The sequence below is a fragment of the Propithecus coquereli genome, unplaced genomic scaffold (genome assembly GCF_000956105.1).
Source record: "Propithecus coquereli isolate 6110/MARCELLA unplaced genomic scaffold, Pcoq_1.0 Scaffold306, whole genome shotgun sequence".
In the NCBI taxonomy this organism is placed as follows: domain Eukaryota; kingdom Metazoa; phylum Chordata; class Mammalia; order Primates; family Indriidae; genus Propithecus; species Propithecus coquereli.
In genome coordinates, this window is record NW_012148686.1 from 651,642 (window position 1) to 669,706 (window position 18,065).

General features: G+C 44.1%; 1 protein-coding gene across 1 annotated transcript in view; it reads right to left on the reverse strand.

The window, feature by feature from the left end:
- Nucleotides 1-18,065, reverse strand: part of LOC105814782 (phospholipid-transporting ATPase IB) — a 478,735-nt gene that overhangs the window by 117,485 nt on the left and 343,185 nt on the right. Inside the window, exons 30-32 of the mRNA XM_012649872.1 lie at nt 7,666-7,727; nt 7,062-7,118; nt 5,518-5,625 (exon numbers count right to left, since the gene is read on the reverse strand). Coding sequence (XP_012505326.1) covers nt 5,518-5,625; nt 7,062-7,118; nt 7,666-7,727 — 227 coding nt within the window. The remainder of the gene's footprint in view (nt 1-5,517; nt 5,626-7,061; nt 7,119-7,665; nt 7,728-18,065) is intronic.

The window sequence follows — 18,065 nt, forward strand, 5'->3', positions numbered from 1 at the left end:
ATGAGTCCTCTTCTGGCCCTCAGGCGGACTCTTTCCCACAAGCCCCGCCCTACAGACATCTGGAGCCACAGCTGAGCGAAGGCGGCCATCGCCACGACGTCGTCACCCCCACTTCTCGGCTTACCTCCTAGAGCACAAGCAGCGTGGAAACAAACATCACTCTTGAATACTTTGTGTGGCACCTACCTAGGCCTGAGATCCACTGGCTGCGAAGTCAGGGGGATCATCAGGGAAGACGAGGAATTAATTGCTGTGATTCAATGATGACAGAACCATTCCTCGCTCTGTTTACCTTTAGTCCACTGGGATTTGCATTGTGCATATACAAGTGTGTCTATAAAACTCAAAATACACCCATTCCTGTATTTAGGATAAAAAAAAAGTCTGTCCCATGCCAGAAACTGGCTGGAGCCGGGAGGTTGGCACTGCGCGCAGAGTTAGCAGTTTGTAAGCTTTGAAGTGAAAGGCTCTCCCCGCCCCTTTACTAGCAATGAAAAGAACTTTAAAGGAAAAGTACCGAAGTTTGCGAGGAGCATTTTTCCATGGTGAGCGATGTAATGTCTTTCGGTGTTAGTCCCTGTTTAGAAAGCTGGCTGCCTCGAGGCCGTCACCGGCCCACCTGGCCATGTCTTGTGTAACCTGCGCATGAGCGATCCGTCGGCTGTGAATATCTTCAGCGCACCAACTTCTCCCGTGACACCCAGCACGAGTGCAAACACTGCAGTGGAGTAGTATTTTAGGTGTTTTAGAGCAGCCGTTCTTAAACTTTAAAGGAAGACTTGCCTAGAGATTTATGAGAATTCAGAACCCAGAGGTTCAGATTCTGTGTGTACATGCATGTGTGTGTGCGTGTGTGTGTGTGTGTGTGTGTGTGTGTGTGAGAGAGAGAGAGAGAGAGAGAGAGAGAGAGAGAGAGAGAGAGAGAGAGAGAGACTCTGAACATATTTTTTTGGGGGGAGTTGTCATTTTAACAAGCAACCCAGATGATTCGGATGCAGGTGGTTAATGGTCCTTACTGGGAAACATCTCAACTAGAACCTATAAAATGTTAAAGTTCTTTGGCCAAAAGAATTAGAAGTTTAAATCACAGCAATATTTCTATTTATGAAGGTTCAAAAACAATTCATCACTCTAGGAAAAAGAACATGCATGTTTTAGATTTCCTACACGTTACTGTATTAAATATTATATCTTCACCACAGTCCTCTGCGTTAACCAGGGTGGGTGATACTATTCCGACTTTGCTGATTAGGACATTAACGCAGGCAAAGTGATTTGCCAAAGGTTGCATAACCAGCTGGGGCATGAACCCAGGTCTCTGGCTTTTGAATAGTGGTCAGGTAGGAGGGCCTCCCCTCAGTCACTCCTGCTGTCAAAAGCCTTGGGAACCCCACGAAGGAAATATAAGCACATTGCCTGATCTGGTTTTAGATCAAGTTTTCCTCATCTTTCTATTTCCAAGCTCTGCTTCAACAGACAACTTTGGGGAAGGCGGTGAACTGAGGGAACCCTGTCATTTTCCACCTTTAAGCAATTGCTTTGGGGACCCATTCTGGAGAAGCCTACACCTCGTGGCAATGCTAGCTGGGGGAAAGAAAAGCACATGGTCCTCTGTGGGAAAACGTCATCACATATTTTCCGTAGCTGAGGACTTTGGTATTAACCAGGACAGACACGACCCGAGTTTTTCATTGACCGTAGAGCTAAGCGTGGGAATAGAAAGATGGAAAAGCCGGATGCCCCTGAAACTCCCGCAAACGCTGTGCGTTTTCAGGAGCGGAAGTATGCAGAGGACTTCTTTGATTCAAAAACTTCCACCGGGACTTCCTGGCTCGCTGTCTGGCTGGGTTTCACATACCAACCCATGAGGTGCCTTAGGGAAGATAAAGACTCTTTGACAGTGGAGAACAAGTCTGTAATTCTCCAGCCCTTCCTTTCCTCTGCCCTCGAGGGAAAACCTGCGTGAGAAAAACTCCAAATATAAGGGACAAGACAAAGAAATATTCAATCAAATCAGTTTAGGAAACCCCAGCAGAAACAATACATCTTTTCAATGGTTGAAGATGGTATGAATAGACAGAATGTTTTGTGTGTCAAATCTCTCTCTGGCTTAATTCTAAAGCTTCAAAGAATTATGCTCATTTGCCAAAAACCTACTGTTTAGTGAAACTAAAACAAAAATGGTTTATAAAAATCACTAAAACATTCTTAAAATGGAAATTTTTAAGAAGCAGTAGTTTCCTAGAATACCCTTTGCTCTGAAGTGTTCACCAACCAAGAACCCAAGGGATAAAGACGGCTCAGGCATATTTTCAACAGTTCCCCAAAACAGCCAATTCCTGTCACTGACGCACCTGAGCCCAGCTCCTCCCTCTCTTCGGGACAGCACACCATCCCTCCTGGGTCAACAGAGAGCCTTTCTGAGACTTCAGGCTAGTTTAGACACTCTCCACTAAAGTGATTCTTCAAAAGTGTTAAAAAATGTTTTTTAGTACTTCCCTGCCATTTTTCAAAGAATGAACAAACTATTGAGTCAAAACAGACAGTGGGCGGGGTGTGCGGTGGCTCACGCCTGTAATCCTAGCACTCTGGGAGACTGAGGCAGAGGATCGCTTGAGCTCAGGAGTTCGAGACCAGCCTGAGGAAGACTGAGACCCTGTGTCTACTAAAAGTAGAAAAATTAGCTGGGCATGGTGGCGCACGCCTGTAATCCCAGCTGCTCTGGAGGCTGAGGCAGGAGGATCGCTTGAGCCCAGGAGTTTGAGGTTGCAGTGAGCTATGATAATTCCACTGCACTTTATTCATGGTGACAGAGTGAGACTGTTTCAAAAAAAATAAATAAATAAAAATAAAAAGAGTATGGCAAACAGCAGGTGATTCGGTATTATCATGGGCTGTGACGCTAAATTACACAGGGTTTCCTGATGCCCTTTTCCCACTCAGAGCTCCCCCGGAAGAAGACGAGAGATGATAAACAGCTCTTTAAACTTAGTCAGCAGATCACCCATTCAGAAATCTGGCCACAGGAAAACTGCGCTAACGTTCTTATTCAGTACCTAACAAAAACCTCAGCCTCACCCAGCTCTGTTCTATTTCATAACAACATCATTTGCGTTGTGGAAACGCACCAACCAACAAAAAGGTTAAAATGACATGATTTGAGTAAAAAAAAAAATGCTTTTATACAAAAATGAAATGTAGTTTAATAGTATCACTTCTTTGCTCTTGGACAGTAGGAACAGCTCCTAAATTTCTACTGGAAGAGTCTCCGAATATGTAAATTTCACCATCAAGCTGAGTCTTGGCACCACACAGACCTGCAGGCTTATGTGGCTTGTATAGCAAAAACGCTGGCATGTTACTGGCTGTGTGATCAGCGTGGTCCCTTGGCAGTTCAAAAGTCAGCCGCCCATGGGATCGAGTCGGCGACGGGCCTGATTCCTGCACGTTTGAATCCAAGTTCCCAAAGCACAGCGCACAGGCGGTGCAGCAGCAGCTCTCGGTCCAGGACACTGCAGGGGCTTCCAGAGGAATGGGCTTTGCCTGCCAGTCACACACCAGCTGATCCCATGCTGCCAGCTGTCACTCTTTTCTAATTTAGAAAACTGTGCACGGCAATCAGCTGCAGCCCTATGTATTGCCCTGTGCCATAAAATCCCCCAAATGGGATATTCATCAGAGCAGATCCACCCTTAACCAGGAGGAAGAGAACACGAAGCAGATACCCTAAGCACCAATGCCTTACCAAATGATCGTCTCGTAGGGGATACCTTTCTTGGTTTGTTTTGTGGGACCTATTGCATTGCTTTATAATAAAATTGATTTCCTTTAATGCACAAAGTATCTTCTGTTGGGAAATGCTCATTTGGCTACACGACAATCCTTTGGGCTCATTCAACACCCTCTCATTTCCTCTATTGCCTGTATTTGGAAAAGAACTGTAAACCACGGTACATGGTTGTCCTCTTTCCTTACAGACAGCAAAGATGCATCAGAGCACACGCAAGCCTGCTCCTGCAGGACAGGACCATCCTGCTCAGCACCTACGTTCATCGCAGGCCCCGCACACCCTGGGGTGTCAGCTGGCTGGCTGAGCAGGTGAAAAGGCAGGCAACACCGCCCTGGATCATCTCACCTAGAACAGCTGCTGGACATGATCTAGACTTGGGTGGACCCGGGAGCTTTTGTTCATTTCTACAGAGTAATAAGCAAGGCAGACATAGCAGCCAGGTGTGCCCTGAATAGGCCTGCCCCTAAAATATGTATTCCTGGGGTGGGACCACCAGTGGAAGCCTGACACACAGTTCTCCCCTTCTCACCCCTGGTTCTGTTCCCAGCACAAACATCCTCCTGCAAACATGGTGGGTGTACCGGCACCACCGTCAACCTACTCAGTGCATGGCCCTTGCAAAGAGCTGCCGCTTGGGCCCAGGGGTGCACACACTGGCCTGGATCTGGGAGTAGGGCCAGGTGGGCCTGGGCTGTGGGTTGTTGGCTGTTTGGGAAGGAAACCTGGAGTACTGGGAGCCCAGAGAATGGACTAGAAGTGGGAAGACTGGCTCTGTGCACCATGGCTTTCCACTCTGTGCAGAGGAACACACTCTGCCAGGAGCACAGAGGTCCCAGAGCACAGGGCCTGGGCAGCTGGCTGTGGGAGAGCCCAGGGTGGGGTCTGTGGGGCGGGCCCGGACACTTGGGCCTGCACAGCTTCTCTGGCAAATTGAGGAGGTTTGGACCACAGATTACCAAGCTCCTCCCTCTGTACACCTGATACTGTGGGATTCTATGACCCAATTTGTCAGTGTTGATGGCTCAATCTCAAACACTGGATAAAAATAATAGAAAAGAAAAGGAAATATAAAAAATGTTCAAACAAGTATAAATGTCTTCCAATCTCAGCCTCGCAAAGAGTGCAAAGAGATGAACCATGAGAGATTCCAGTTCATCAATGATCTGGTTAACAGAATCGTTAGATTTATCTTTCACAGGTGACCAATCACCAGCTAATCACAGTGTAACATCTAAACTGTAATCGACATAATCACTGGAATATGAATGACCAAAACAGCTCCAGTTTTCAAAGGGCCACACACTGTACACATCAGTAATGTGTTATGGGAATGTGGACATGCTGGGTCAGAGGATTTAAGTTGACAATTTTTCCACATTATTTAAAATTTCAGGCTGGGCGTGGTGGCTCATGCTGTAAGCCCTGCACTTTGGGAGGTCGGGCCGAGAAGATCGCTCCAGCCCAGGAGTTCACGATCCGCTTGGGCAACATAGCGAGACCCTGTCTCTACACAAAACTTTAAACAATTTTCAAATGCCACTTCTGTGGACTGGACAACCTCTTTGAGATGCTTCAATTTGGTTTATCTCCCGATAAATTCTGGTGGAAGCAGGTAACACCAGCCTCTCCTCATGGTTGTTGTAAGATGCAGAAAGCTGCTCACCCACACATGGAAAACACCGTTATCACAAGACACACTGGGCACACGGACAGTTAGTAGTACTGACCTGTCCTTTCATATCTGGAGCAATGGGAATGGTGGGCCAGATGGTTGAGTAGACGCCAAAAAACACCAGCCAGATCAGCATGCTCCCCCAGACTGCCAGGTGACTGAACTGCAGAGAGGAACAGACACTCAGACGGGGCTTCTCACCGCTGGGCAGACTCACCGCAACTCCACCCGCTGCAGAGCCCCCAAGCCCGAGCTACCTTTCCGCATGGGAAGACTGGGAGTTCAATTTTTCTAATTCCTTTGTCTCAGAATTTTTAACAATGAATTCAAGTAATTGGTGGCCCCAAACTACCCTGAAGAAGAACACACTTTTGCTGTCACAGCTGACTTTCCTCTAGAATCCACCCTACAGTGACAGCAGGCCCCTCTCAGCTCACGGCAAGTATCTGCTCCAACCTGGGGCTGCACAGAACAAGGGCTGATTAAGCCGGGAAGAGAGCGGCTGAACAGACAAAACGAACAAGATGTTTTTAGTTGCCATTTTGAGACTCTGGTTGTTTTGTTCATTTTGCAAAGTTTTTTTTTTTTTAATCTGGAATGGATATCACATCTCAACAACGCCCCTCTAAGCATCTACTGAGTTGTTATTCTTTATCCTTTGTCCTCTTAGTATGATGATCCCTGACTTCTTTCTTTCTTCCATACCCTACAATCTAATCAATCTGCACGTTCTGTTACCTTTTTACAAAACAAAAATACATCCAGACTCTGACCACTTCTCACTACCTCTTCCTCTAACATCCCAGACTAAGCCACCCTCACTTCTGACCTGGGTCAACTGCCTCTGTCTCCTGAGGAGTCCCAATGGCACACTGACCTCCCACCCCCTTCCCCATTTTTCTTAGCAGAATATTTAAACATCAGCCAGGTCATGACATTCTGAGAGAGACAAACATGAAGCATTAGTTATAATCCTCCAATGTTGGAAATAACCAAAATGTCTAAAATGAGAGACAGTGAAATAAATGATGGAACATCTATACAACTTGGTACTCTTAAATCACGAGAAATGATTTTGTAGAATAACATTCTAAGGCATAGAACATGTGCCTGATACATTTTTAAGTACAAAAAGATTACAAAGCTCTATGTTCTATAATGTATCATCACATTAAAAAATACACACACATGCAGACACGAAACAAAGTCTGGAAGGTTACAGAGTGGAGTGTTAATAACTATCTCTTGGTGGTAAAATTGTGGAAATTAAATATTTTTTTGTTCTTCCGTATTTCCCATGTGCATGTGTATACGCATGTGTGTATACATGGCTTTTGGTTTTTTTCTCACAATGGGCATATACATTTGAAATGAGATGACTGTTAATAGCTTAGAGCTGTAATTAGGTGCCAAGCAAATGAATCACCAAGAAATTTTGGATTGCAAATCTGCCCTGATAAAGATCAAACCACAATTTTTACATGCAAAATTTAAAATAAGATAGCTAGATGTTGCTTATTGTTTCCCCAAGGCTTTAAAAAATCACAGCATAAAAAAAGACCTATACTGGATAGAGAAACAATTCTAGAGAAAACTTACCTTAGTCCAAGCTGTAGTCTCCAAACCAGCTTTCAGACACACAGTAACGACAACATACTGCAAAAAGAAAGAAGAGTTTGGAAAAACATATTATCCTCAGTGAGTTATTTTCACTTTCCATGAGAAATCCCATGTCTCTGCTCCAGAGCTAGTTCCTCCAAGGAAGTGATACTTTCAAAGTGCCACATGTGTAGCTAACTCTCTAGGAGTTATTTCTAGGAAACATATAGGCAGATCTACTTCCAGAAAAAACTCTCATTCTAGTGATGGTCTTCTCACAAATAATAGCTTTGCCCTCTTCTTAGCTTGGATGGTTTAGGAGAAATCACCTTCCTGAGAGTTTTCTTTTAAGGGCAGATGTGCAATGGTCATTTGAAGAAGTGGGCAGTCTGCCAGTCACCTGTCTACAAACGGACTCTGCACAACCTTCACAAACAATACAGTAAGCATTTCACAGCATTCTGAACTTCAAGGAATCTATAAAAGATAGTTTAAAGATTTGAAATAAATAATAATAACGAGGAAGGCCTTATATAAAAGGTATAGAGAAGTATAACCCACACGTGGACCATTTAAGAATGGCTCAATAAACGGATAAACTTACCGTGTAAACAATATTTCCAACAAATAAATAGTCGGTAGCCTGACCACTGGCCAGTGGAGTATCTGCAAAACAAATAAGTCACAATTAACTTGCAAGAAGCAGAGCACGGCCATCTATTTTATTCAGAACATTAAAAATGGAACTTCAGAAATATTCATCAAAACATAAGGGCATTTCAAAATTGCATCATCTATGATTCTAATGCCTACTTCTCTAACTCTGAATTTTTTTCATCTTATATTTTCTCCAAATGAAGCAAATAAAATCAAGCTTCCAAAAACCACACAACCATTTGATGCATTGAAATTTACATTTTTATAAAGATTAAAATCTTTTTATCCATTTTTTAAAAAGGAAAGGAATAAGAATATATTAATCTCTCTTTATTAAGTGCTAGCATTATATAATACCTTTTCAAGTGTTCATTTACTATTCATCTTTAATTTTTGGCATATTAGAATTGTGGGCCAATGAAAGAAGATAATTACATGAATACAAAATCAATTCTTAATGACTGAACTTGGAAAGAATTTTGGGGGATATTCACTACTCATGTTCTCGTTTCCAACTACATGAACTTCTGGAGTCTATAAACTGGGAAATACAGGCATCCAATGAGTGATGTTTAGAAAATACAACTAGGATTTTGAAGCGTCAGTTTTCATATCTTTTTCTTTTCAAGGATGGCTATTAAACTGTATATAGCAATCGCTAAGGCAGAATGTTAATAGAATTATCCAATTCATGTCAGTTAGTCCTGCTCAGAGAAGTCTGGTTTTTATCCTGAGGGGTCAAAGCCTATTTTAAGATCAAGAACAGTTTCTTTGGATGATAGCGAAACCTCCTTTTCTACTTTTTAATTCTCAAATACAGATCTGTGGCCCACGGGCTGGGTAGATAGGGATTTTTGTGTTAAATTTCCAGCCCAGTAGCTGTTATACACATGTATTTGTGCTCGATGATTTACCCGTTTGCTGCAGAAGCCCACTCTTATTAAAGAACCACGATCTGTTGCTTTTCCTAAAGGAGTGTAAGTTGTGGCGGAATCGGACAATCGTGAGTCCCTGGACCCAGCTCCTAGGCACACGCTCTCTCCTGACTCTAGACAGGTGAAGGGAAGATTAACGAGCAAAATGACACCATGGTACGCATCAGGTACAGCCCTAAACCGAGGGCTGCTGCTGGGCCAGGTGAGAGTCACACCAGGAGAGCAGAGAGAGAATGTGGCCACTGACTTAAGAAGGGACGAGCTCGAAGCTTAGGGGTAAGGTGGTGAGGACAGACCGGAGCTTTGGCAGGACTTCTCTACGAAGGAAGGAGGGGAAAAGGTTCAAAAAGTAGGGGAGAAGCTAAATTAACCTCAAGAAGGCAACAAACTGATGACGCACTAGCAAATATTAATAGCTACTCAAAACTGCAGTGCTTCCCTTTTCAGCAACTGGCCCTCAGATTGTTTGCATAACAAGGGCAACACTTTTAAAGGCACATCCCAGTAAAGAACACTGGAGTTTGGACAGAAGATAGTTTCTTTGACTCTAACATAGCTTACAGCCTTGAAAGGAACATTATTCTTTTAAATTCTCAACAAGTATTTACTTAATCTACTTTATGCCCAAGTACTTTTATGAGAACTGGGGCAGAAGGGCCCTGTCTTCATGGAGCTTGCATTATAGTGAGGACTCACCGTAAACTCATAAACAAACAGACATACAATAAAACATCAGGTATAATAAGTGCTATGAGGAAATACAAAGAAGATTAATAGAATACAGAGACAGGGGTTGCTATTTAAGATAGGGAGTTCCAGAAAAATCCTTTTGAGTAGGTGACATTTGAGCACTTTTGAATGGTATGAAGGAGAGAGGGTTAAATGACTATCTAAAGAGTGTCTCAGGCAGAGAAGAGAAATTGCCCAGAGTCTGAATACAGCCAGCACTCAAGGGCTCAAAGACCAGCCTGAGACCAGTGTGGCTGCAGAACTGGGAGGAGGAAAGAGAATGCTGACATCAGAGGGGCCAGTGAATGTAGACCAGGGTGAAGGGTTTGGATTTTTGTTAACTGTGATAGGTAACCACTGGAGAATTCCGAGCTGGCGGTGACATGGTATAGGTTATGTTCTTAAAGAAACAGTCCAGCTTTAACTGGAGAATAGCTCACAGATGACCATACATGCAACAATAGTAAATGCAAAGACAGCTTGGAAATGATGGCAGCCATCTGTGCAGGAGAGTGATACTGGTGAGGTTAGAACTGTGCACCCCAACTTGGTAGCCACTAGCTGCATTTAGTTGTTTACAGTTAATTAAAAGAAAATAAAATACAATAAAGAAATTCAGTTTCTACCACAGGCTGGGGAGGAAGAGGAGAGTGAGGAGTTATTGCTTAATGGGTACAGAGTTTCAATGGGGAGTGATAAAAAATTTTTGGAAATAGAAGTAGTGATGGTTGCACAACTTTCTGAATATGATTAATGACTCTGAATTGTATGTTTGAAATGGTTAAAATGGCAAAGCTTATTATGTTTTACCACAATAAAAATTTAATAAAAAATGGATCGTAGAACCAAAACTTTAAAGCTCTTAGGATAAAACACAGCAGTAAATCTTTATAGCCTTGGATTTGGCAATAGTTTCTTAGATACGACATTGAAAGTACACTGACAGAGGAAAAAAGTAGATGAATTGGACTTCACCGAAATTAAAAACTTTGTCCTTCAAAGGGCACCACCAAGAAAGGAAAAAGACAATCTGAAGAATGGAGAAAATATTTGCAAATTATATATCTAATGAGGAACTTGTACCAAGAATACATAAAGAACTCTCACAACTCAACAGTAAAAAGACAAAAAAAATTTAAAATAGGGAGAGAATCTGAATAGACATATTTGCAAAGAAGATATGCAAATGGCCAAGGGTATAGAGAGAAGCTCAACATCATTAGCCATGATGGAAACACAAAATTAAACCACCATGAGATATTGCTTAGCACCCAATCAGGAGGCTGTAATAAGACAAATAATTACAGGAGTGTACGAGGATGTGGAGAAATTAAACCCCTCATACACTACTGGCAGGAAAGCAAAATGGTGCAGACACTTTGGGAGGCAGTTCTTGGAAGTGTTATGTGTAGCTGGGCTCAGAGGCATGTGCCTGTACTCCCAGCTACTTGGGTGGCTGAAATGGGAAGATGGCTTTGGCCCGGGAGCTTGAGGCTCCAGTGACCCATGATCATGCCTGTGAATAGCACTGTACTCCAGCCTGGACAACACAATGAGAACCCCCGTCTCCAAAAAAAAAAAGGAGGTTAGCATAGTTATGATATGACCCAGCAATTCCACTCCTGGGTATATACAGAAATGAAAACATATGGATGAAATACAGAAAAACTTATGCATGAATGTTACAGCAGCATTATTTATAATAGCCTATTCATAACCTAAATGTCCATCAACTGTGAATTGATAAATAAACATGGTATATCCATACAATATAATATTACTAGGCTGTAAGAAAGGAATGAAGTGCTGACATGGGCTACAACATGGATGACTCCTGAAAACCTTATGCCAAGTGAAAGAAGCCAGACACAGAAGGCCAGGTGTTGTACAATTCTATTTGTATGAAATGCCCAGAACAGGTGCATCTGTAGAGAGAACACAGATCAGCAGTTGCCAGAAACCATGGGGTGTTTGGAAGAAATGGGGAATGACTATTAGTGGGCACAGGGTTTCTTTTGGGGGGCACGGAAAATTTTCTGTAATTGATTGTGGTAATGGTTGTATAACTCTGTGAGTATATTAAAAACCATAGAATTGTACATCTTAAATGGATGAACTGTGTGGAATATAAATGGCTCAATAAAACTGTTAGGAAACTTCAGTTCTTCAGTCATTTCAAATAATCCATAGCCACCGGTGGCTAGAGGCTGCCCTACAGGACAGCAGAGCATCTCCCTACCCACAGAAAGTTCTACTGGACAACGCAGGGCCAGCAGGAGTGGCTGTCACGAAGGTGGTAAGAAGCTATAGCAATTGGAAATATTCTGAGGGTAGAAATGATAGGATTTTCTTATGATTTGGATGTTGGGCAGGAAAGAATGTGAGGATTCCAGGGTGATGTCGCGGTCTCTGGCCTGAGCACTGGATAAATAGCGGTGTCTTTTACCTGAGGTGGAGAGCACTGGTTCTGCTCATGTGGATACGGAATACTGATTAAAAGGGGAGCACATGGAAACTTAGCGCCAAGTGATCAAGTTCGTGACAGGGAGAACAGACAGGGATGAAACACGACTATTGTTACAAGAGAAATAAAAGGATAACTAGAAAGATGAGGTAGAGGGAAGGAAGTGGGTTACTGGAGAAAATCCCAGTAATGAGGGTTAGAAGACCCCATTGTAGCCCTGCTCCCCTGTTCCGGCCTTGCCGTCATTTAGTTTTCTGAAATTTCAGGTTCTGAGGCTCAATTACTCATCTATAAAATGGAGGTTTTATATCAGATGTAGATGATGACGACTGAATTATCTCTAAGGCTCCTTTCAGACAGGCAATGGTAAGAGGCTATGGTCTCTGTTCTTAGCTGCTAAACCAGCCCCACGGAGTTAGCAGCAGAAACCTGAGAGTCTCAGCTCCTCCTCCTCCTCCTCCTCCTCAACTCAGATTAGGATGAATTTCCTGGTCCCAATCTCGCCCTCCATGCTTGTCAGAGCGGCCATTTTAGTGGGGAAGAGCAATGATCTCTGTGCCTTGATGTTCCACCCGCGTTAAGCCCTCAGGGAGTCTAGAGAAAACTTTGATCGGATGGAAGAGTTAGAAAGGGGTGAGAGACTAAGCTGAAAATGAAAAGTTTGCAGATGTGGTCTTGACAACTTTTTAAATTTCCTTTTAATACCAAAATTTCCAATGTTGGTTGATTCATGGACTAAAAGATATTAGACATACAAAGCATTTGTCTAATACGGAGGTCTTACAATGTGTTTCATATTTTATAGATATACACATAAACAGAAAATTGTTAGACAATTTAAGAAAATCTGTGTTGAAAATATATACCCTATTGAAGCACTTACTATATGGCAGGCACAGTTCTAAGCACTCTGCATGTATTAGCTCCTTTAATACTTTAACAACCTTATGAAATAGTATTATTATCCACATATTTCAGATGAGGAAACTGCTATAGCAAAGAGAAGTCAAATAACATTTCCAAGATCACATGGTTAGTAAGAAACTGTAAGTTTTGAAAATAAGAGCTTGTTTTCATTAACTAAGTTAGAAAAAAGAACCCCCAAAATGAAAGGAGATAACTTTAAGGGGAAAAATAATTAGACTAAGAAATACTCATTTAAAATACCAACACCTGATGGGAAGGGAATTTCTAGAAGAAAACTGAGGTGGACATAAAATTAGATTCATGTGACAGAACTGTGTACCACATAAGGAAATACACACAGTGAACAATTCAGGGGGGGCAGCAGGAAGCCCCTGAGACCTGACTGTTATTGTGTGGGCATTTGATGAGTCCAGCTTTTCAACCTCTGCGCTACTGATATTCTGGGCCAGAGACTTCTTTGTTGTGGGAGCTGTCCTGTGAATTACAGGCTGTTTGGCAGCGTCCCTGGACTCTACCCATTAGATGTCAGGAGCACCCACCCTAGTTGTGACAACAAAAATACCTGCAGACGTTGCCAAACGTCCTCTGGGGGCAAAATCAACCATGGCTTAGAGGAAAGGAAGAGGAGCTGGACTAGGTAGGGTGGACCCACCCTGCTCTCCCTAGTCAGGCTGGGAGGTGAGGGGGGCGGGACACAATCATCCGCCAGATCCAGAGAGAGGAACAGGTGAGGCTTTAGCACTAGGTGATGCAGTTCAGAGAGCTGTTTGGCCCTTACAGGGGCATGAACTTTTTGATCACTCTGCGACTGAATGTTAACTTCGAAGACAGCACATGCACGGAGAGGGACTCATAAGACCACTAAACACAGAGCTGGCAATTTGGCGTGAACCAAAGAAACAGACAAACTAAAGGACATTTTCCGACCACAGCTCCTAGAGGTTCATAATGCATTAATTTCTAACTTGTCATGAGAGTGAACGCTACTGAAATTTAATAAAATGTTTACACTTCAGGTAATTTGAGCATTAAACTTTCATGAAGACACGACAAACCTAATTTATTTCAGTTCATCATTTTGGAAGGGTAACAACATTGCATTAGTTTTCAGCTTAGGAAGGAGTATCTCTTTCCCCAGTCAAAGCTAATGCCATTTGGAAATAATTTATTCCTTTAGAGGAGAAACTCCCAAACCAAGATGGGATTCTGGGACTTGCCAAGAGCCCCTGAAAAGATAGCATCCTCCAAACAAGTCACAGTCACTACCCTGCACACCCTGCGGGGAAAATCCCTGTGGAATCGATCGTTGTACTTCAGCCGCTTTAGAGGCAAACACCTGTGGGCATCATGCCTTGTTAAAACCTGCCAATAAGCTGCTCCTGAAGGAAAGAACAGAAGCCCTAAGAAGGTGTTTGTGGATGAACATATTGACAAGCTCCAGCTTGCTGACAACTCAAGGCTGGAAAAGCCCACTTTTATTGTCCAGTCTATCCCGAAGCAGGCTGCTGACAAAATACTCCTTCCCACTCTGCTTAATCCCAACAGCGCTGTTATGATCCTACCACTCCTCTCGGAAACACGTCTTCCCTGTCATTTCGCTGTCTTTATTTTAGTTAGATATTTAAAATTTCACATAAATTTTTTTGAAAGGAGGGAAAAAACTCCCCAGAACCTATGTGAATAGTTGAGTTCCTCAAACCAGCCTTTAGAACAGCATTTATCAGCTATCTGTGCAAACCACAGTAAGGGCAGCATTTCATAGAAAGCAGCATGGGGGAGCACAGGTGGATATTGGGGGGTAGGGCTGCTGAGAGGGAAAAGGCTATTTCAGGCAAAAAGGAAATCAGCTTACATTGGGCACAGAGGAGGATTCAGGGCAGAACGGTGTATTGAGGAGGGCGGGTGGGGCGACTGGGGTGCCTCACTACAGTGAGGTCGGCAGGGGTCAAACCACGCGAGGCTCTAAAAGGTTCCTGTAATGGAAACCCAACCAGAGTGCGTGTGGAGAAACGTGACCTCCCCAAACCTTTGTTTTCCTACCTTGGCCAGCGTGGAGCTGGGCACTTCCTACCAGAAACCCATCACTAGCGCGCAAAGACCTCAAGAACCCGGGGAAAAGAAGGATTAGCCTGCCCCTTGCATCAGCACAGCCAGTTTAGCCTTCTGCAAATCCAGGATCAGACCCGTCCTGCGGTGAGGGCTGAGCTGAGAGAGCTGAGCATTACCTGTCCCAAAACACCCAGGGAACAACTTTCGCAGGGGAAAGAAAAAGAGTGGGACAGATTCCCCACTGGCTGGGTTTGATGAAACACTGAGTCACATTTAGAACAGTCTGTGATTGCATGGGATGTAAAACCTAATATCATGCTTATTATTTCATGTATTAACGTACATGAAAAGTGTCATAAAATGGAGAAATAGCAACCCTGTCCCAGATAGCGAGCACGTGGTCTTAGAAACAACACGATGCTATGGCTCCAGGATCCACTGCCCCAAGGCAGCAGGCCCGCCTGTTCTTCCAGACCTAACATTATTCGCAAAATCTGGTTGGATCCAGGGACCGACATAACGTAGGATTAGCCAAATGAGGTCTGGAAACATAGTCACTAAAACAGACCATTGTGAACAACTGAGACGAAACCACAGGGGCCTTCCACGTTAGCAGGAACAGCCCAGAAATGCTGCGTGCAAAAGCCTCTTTGAAAATACTTGTGGGAAAAGCCACAGTTTGTAAGAAAAGTATGTCTCCTTTTCTAAACAGACGGAATGATCAAGGAAGTTATTTCAGAATATTCCAAAGGGCTAGGGTGAAGCCATTTTATTAAGATGCCATTTCAATTAAATGCTCATTAGAAACCTTATGTCTTCACCTGGCTAAACCACAAAATGTATCAGAAATGGTTCTGACAAAAGGCAAAATCTGAAAACAAAGTTACGTAGCATAGCGCTGCATGGTCAGAAAAGACAGGGCTTCATGGCCCTGAAAACAGACGGGGCGAATGCATGCGTCTGCTGGGAGTGTGGCGAGAACCAGGGGGACACCTGAGCTCAGCACCGCAGGCCTCTCCCTCCCGCAGGCCTCAGCGGGCACAGTCCAGGCGGAGGTGGCGCCATTCCCTGGACATCGAGGCGCTGGCCAAGACCTTCTGGTTGGAGAGCAGATGCCGGTTCCTCTTGCTTTCCCTCTCCCCTTTCACGTCAAGAACGTCCAGCAGCACTGTTGCAACAGAGCGGCCCGGATCCCAGAGCTCTCCCCGAGCCAGCTCTCCCTCCGGGCCCGCGCGGCTCCAGGGCTCAGACGAGGCGCGCACCAACCAGCCACGACCAGATTTGTATCGAGCATGAAGATGCAGTCCAAGTTTCAGATAATTAATTTACGAATAAACCTAGAGACCCTTACCTGCTCAGGCCTGTACTATAATCGAAACTGTTCTTTCTGCTTCCAACATTATGAATTCATGGAGAGAAAAGTTATTTTTTTCTTTCTCTGTAAAGAGTGGCATAAGATACTGGAGGGTGCTTTATGCAGGGAAGGGTTTATACAAGTGTTAGTGATTATAATTACATTTGTAACCAGCGCTGCTGGGTCAACTTCCTGGTTATATAAACCTTTCGCTGGGTTTTCTCGTCTCTGTTGCCATTTCTGCTGGATAAAGCTAAGGACATGAAACTCAAATTTCAACCTTTCTCTTTTTTTGCTGTTGTTTAGATTTGAAAAGGGAAGTAAAAATGATGCAAAGCAAACTTGACTGCCAATGCCAAAGCAGTCACCTGGCGAGGACACAACCTGTTTCTTATTTCTGGGTGCAGGGCTAAGTGACATTCCCCAGATCCCTGCGCCAGGTGGGCCCTGAGACCAGTTCTTGCCAATCAGATGTGAGCAGATGATGGATCCCTTCCTGCCAGACACGGCTAAGGGCAAATGATCTTCTCTCTCCCCTCCCAGAGTGGAGGCTGAGGTGCACTAACGGAGCCCCACCGTGTTGAAACGGACTGGGGCGTGCTTTAATCAGGCATGGTAAGACAGGCAGACGTGGACAGCACTGTCATGATGGAAGAGGATTAGGGTCTGTAAGACCCTAGACACAGGAGGCGTGGCATGCCACGCAGGGCCACACAGGGAGGCGCCAGGGTGGGTCAGGAGGCAGAGGGAGCAGGCAGAGAGCGGCCCAGAGCCTGCGCGGGGTCTCGCAGGAAGGCATGGGTGAGGCAGGGAAGGTACCCTGAGCAAATTTAGGGTTGGATAATCTGAGTAATTCTGGCGGGTTCTGGGCTACAGGGGTGGGTGCCCTGTGTCCAGGCCTCTGGTGTGACGAAGGGCAGGGGGAACACCGGCTTGGGGTGTGAGTCAGAGTGCAGTGAAGGATGTGGCTGGGGGTGCGGGCTCTGGCTTGGTTGGTTTGTATCAAAGGCGTGCGGGCAGGGTGTCATTTGCTATCTTTAGGAATTAGCTAGCCCTGGAGGGGTGGGGACAGTCTTCTAGAATCAAAGCCCCATATGCCAGAGCATCAAGAATATGGAAAGTAAGGAAAATATAGTCAATACGCCTGTGAAGGACGCATTCGTCCACTGGACAGTGACATGGGTGAGAAATAAATCTTTCCTGGGTGGAGCCCCCGAGACTCCCCAGCAAAGACACCTTGATTTAATGTCCTCCAAGGGTGCAATAGGGGACTCTGCCTCACACTTCTTACGACATCGCACCAAACTGTTTAAAATACACGTAACACAGAGTTTACTAAAAGAGACATCGAAACATATGGAACATTTGACTGAATGAAAGCAATGGCCCTTCTAGCCAATTCTGTGTTGCAGGAGTAGGAGGCAGAACACCTCGCACATTTCATCGTATAGAAAAGCAATTGCTCAAGTCCAGCCTTTATGGCAGCAGTTCATTACTGCGTTTCAAGCAGGGCAAAACTGGAAGAAAAATTTGCATTTGAATTTGGAAACCTGGTTATATTTTAAACATATTATAGCTGGGTTAGTAACCAGTCACTTAGATTTATGAGCTGTAGCTTCATTTGTATAAATCTAAAAACTGTCCAGAATGTTCTCTTTCTAGTTCTTAGGGAGCAAGTTCCATTTACTTCATTTACATGCAGCAGGATTTCATGAACTTCTGTCACCCTCTGTCCTCTCTGTAGGTCTTTCCATATGCCAGAGGCCACTTCCCCTCTTTTCTGTGCCATTTAGTATTTAATGCCCATTTTGGAATCTTTTTAATTTATTTTAGACTTTTTCTGAACTGTACACAGTATTGTCAGTGGCTTTTAAAGGGGAACAAAGTGC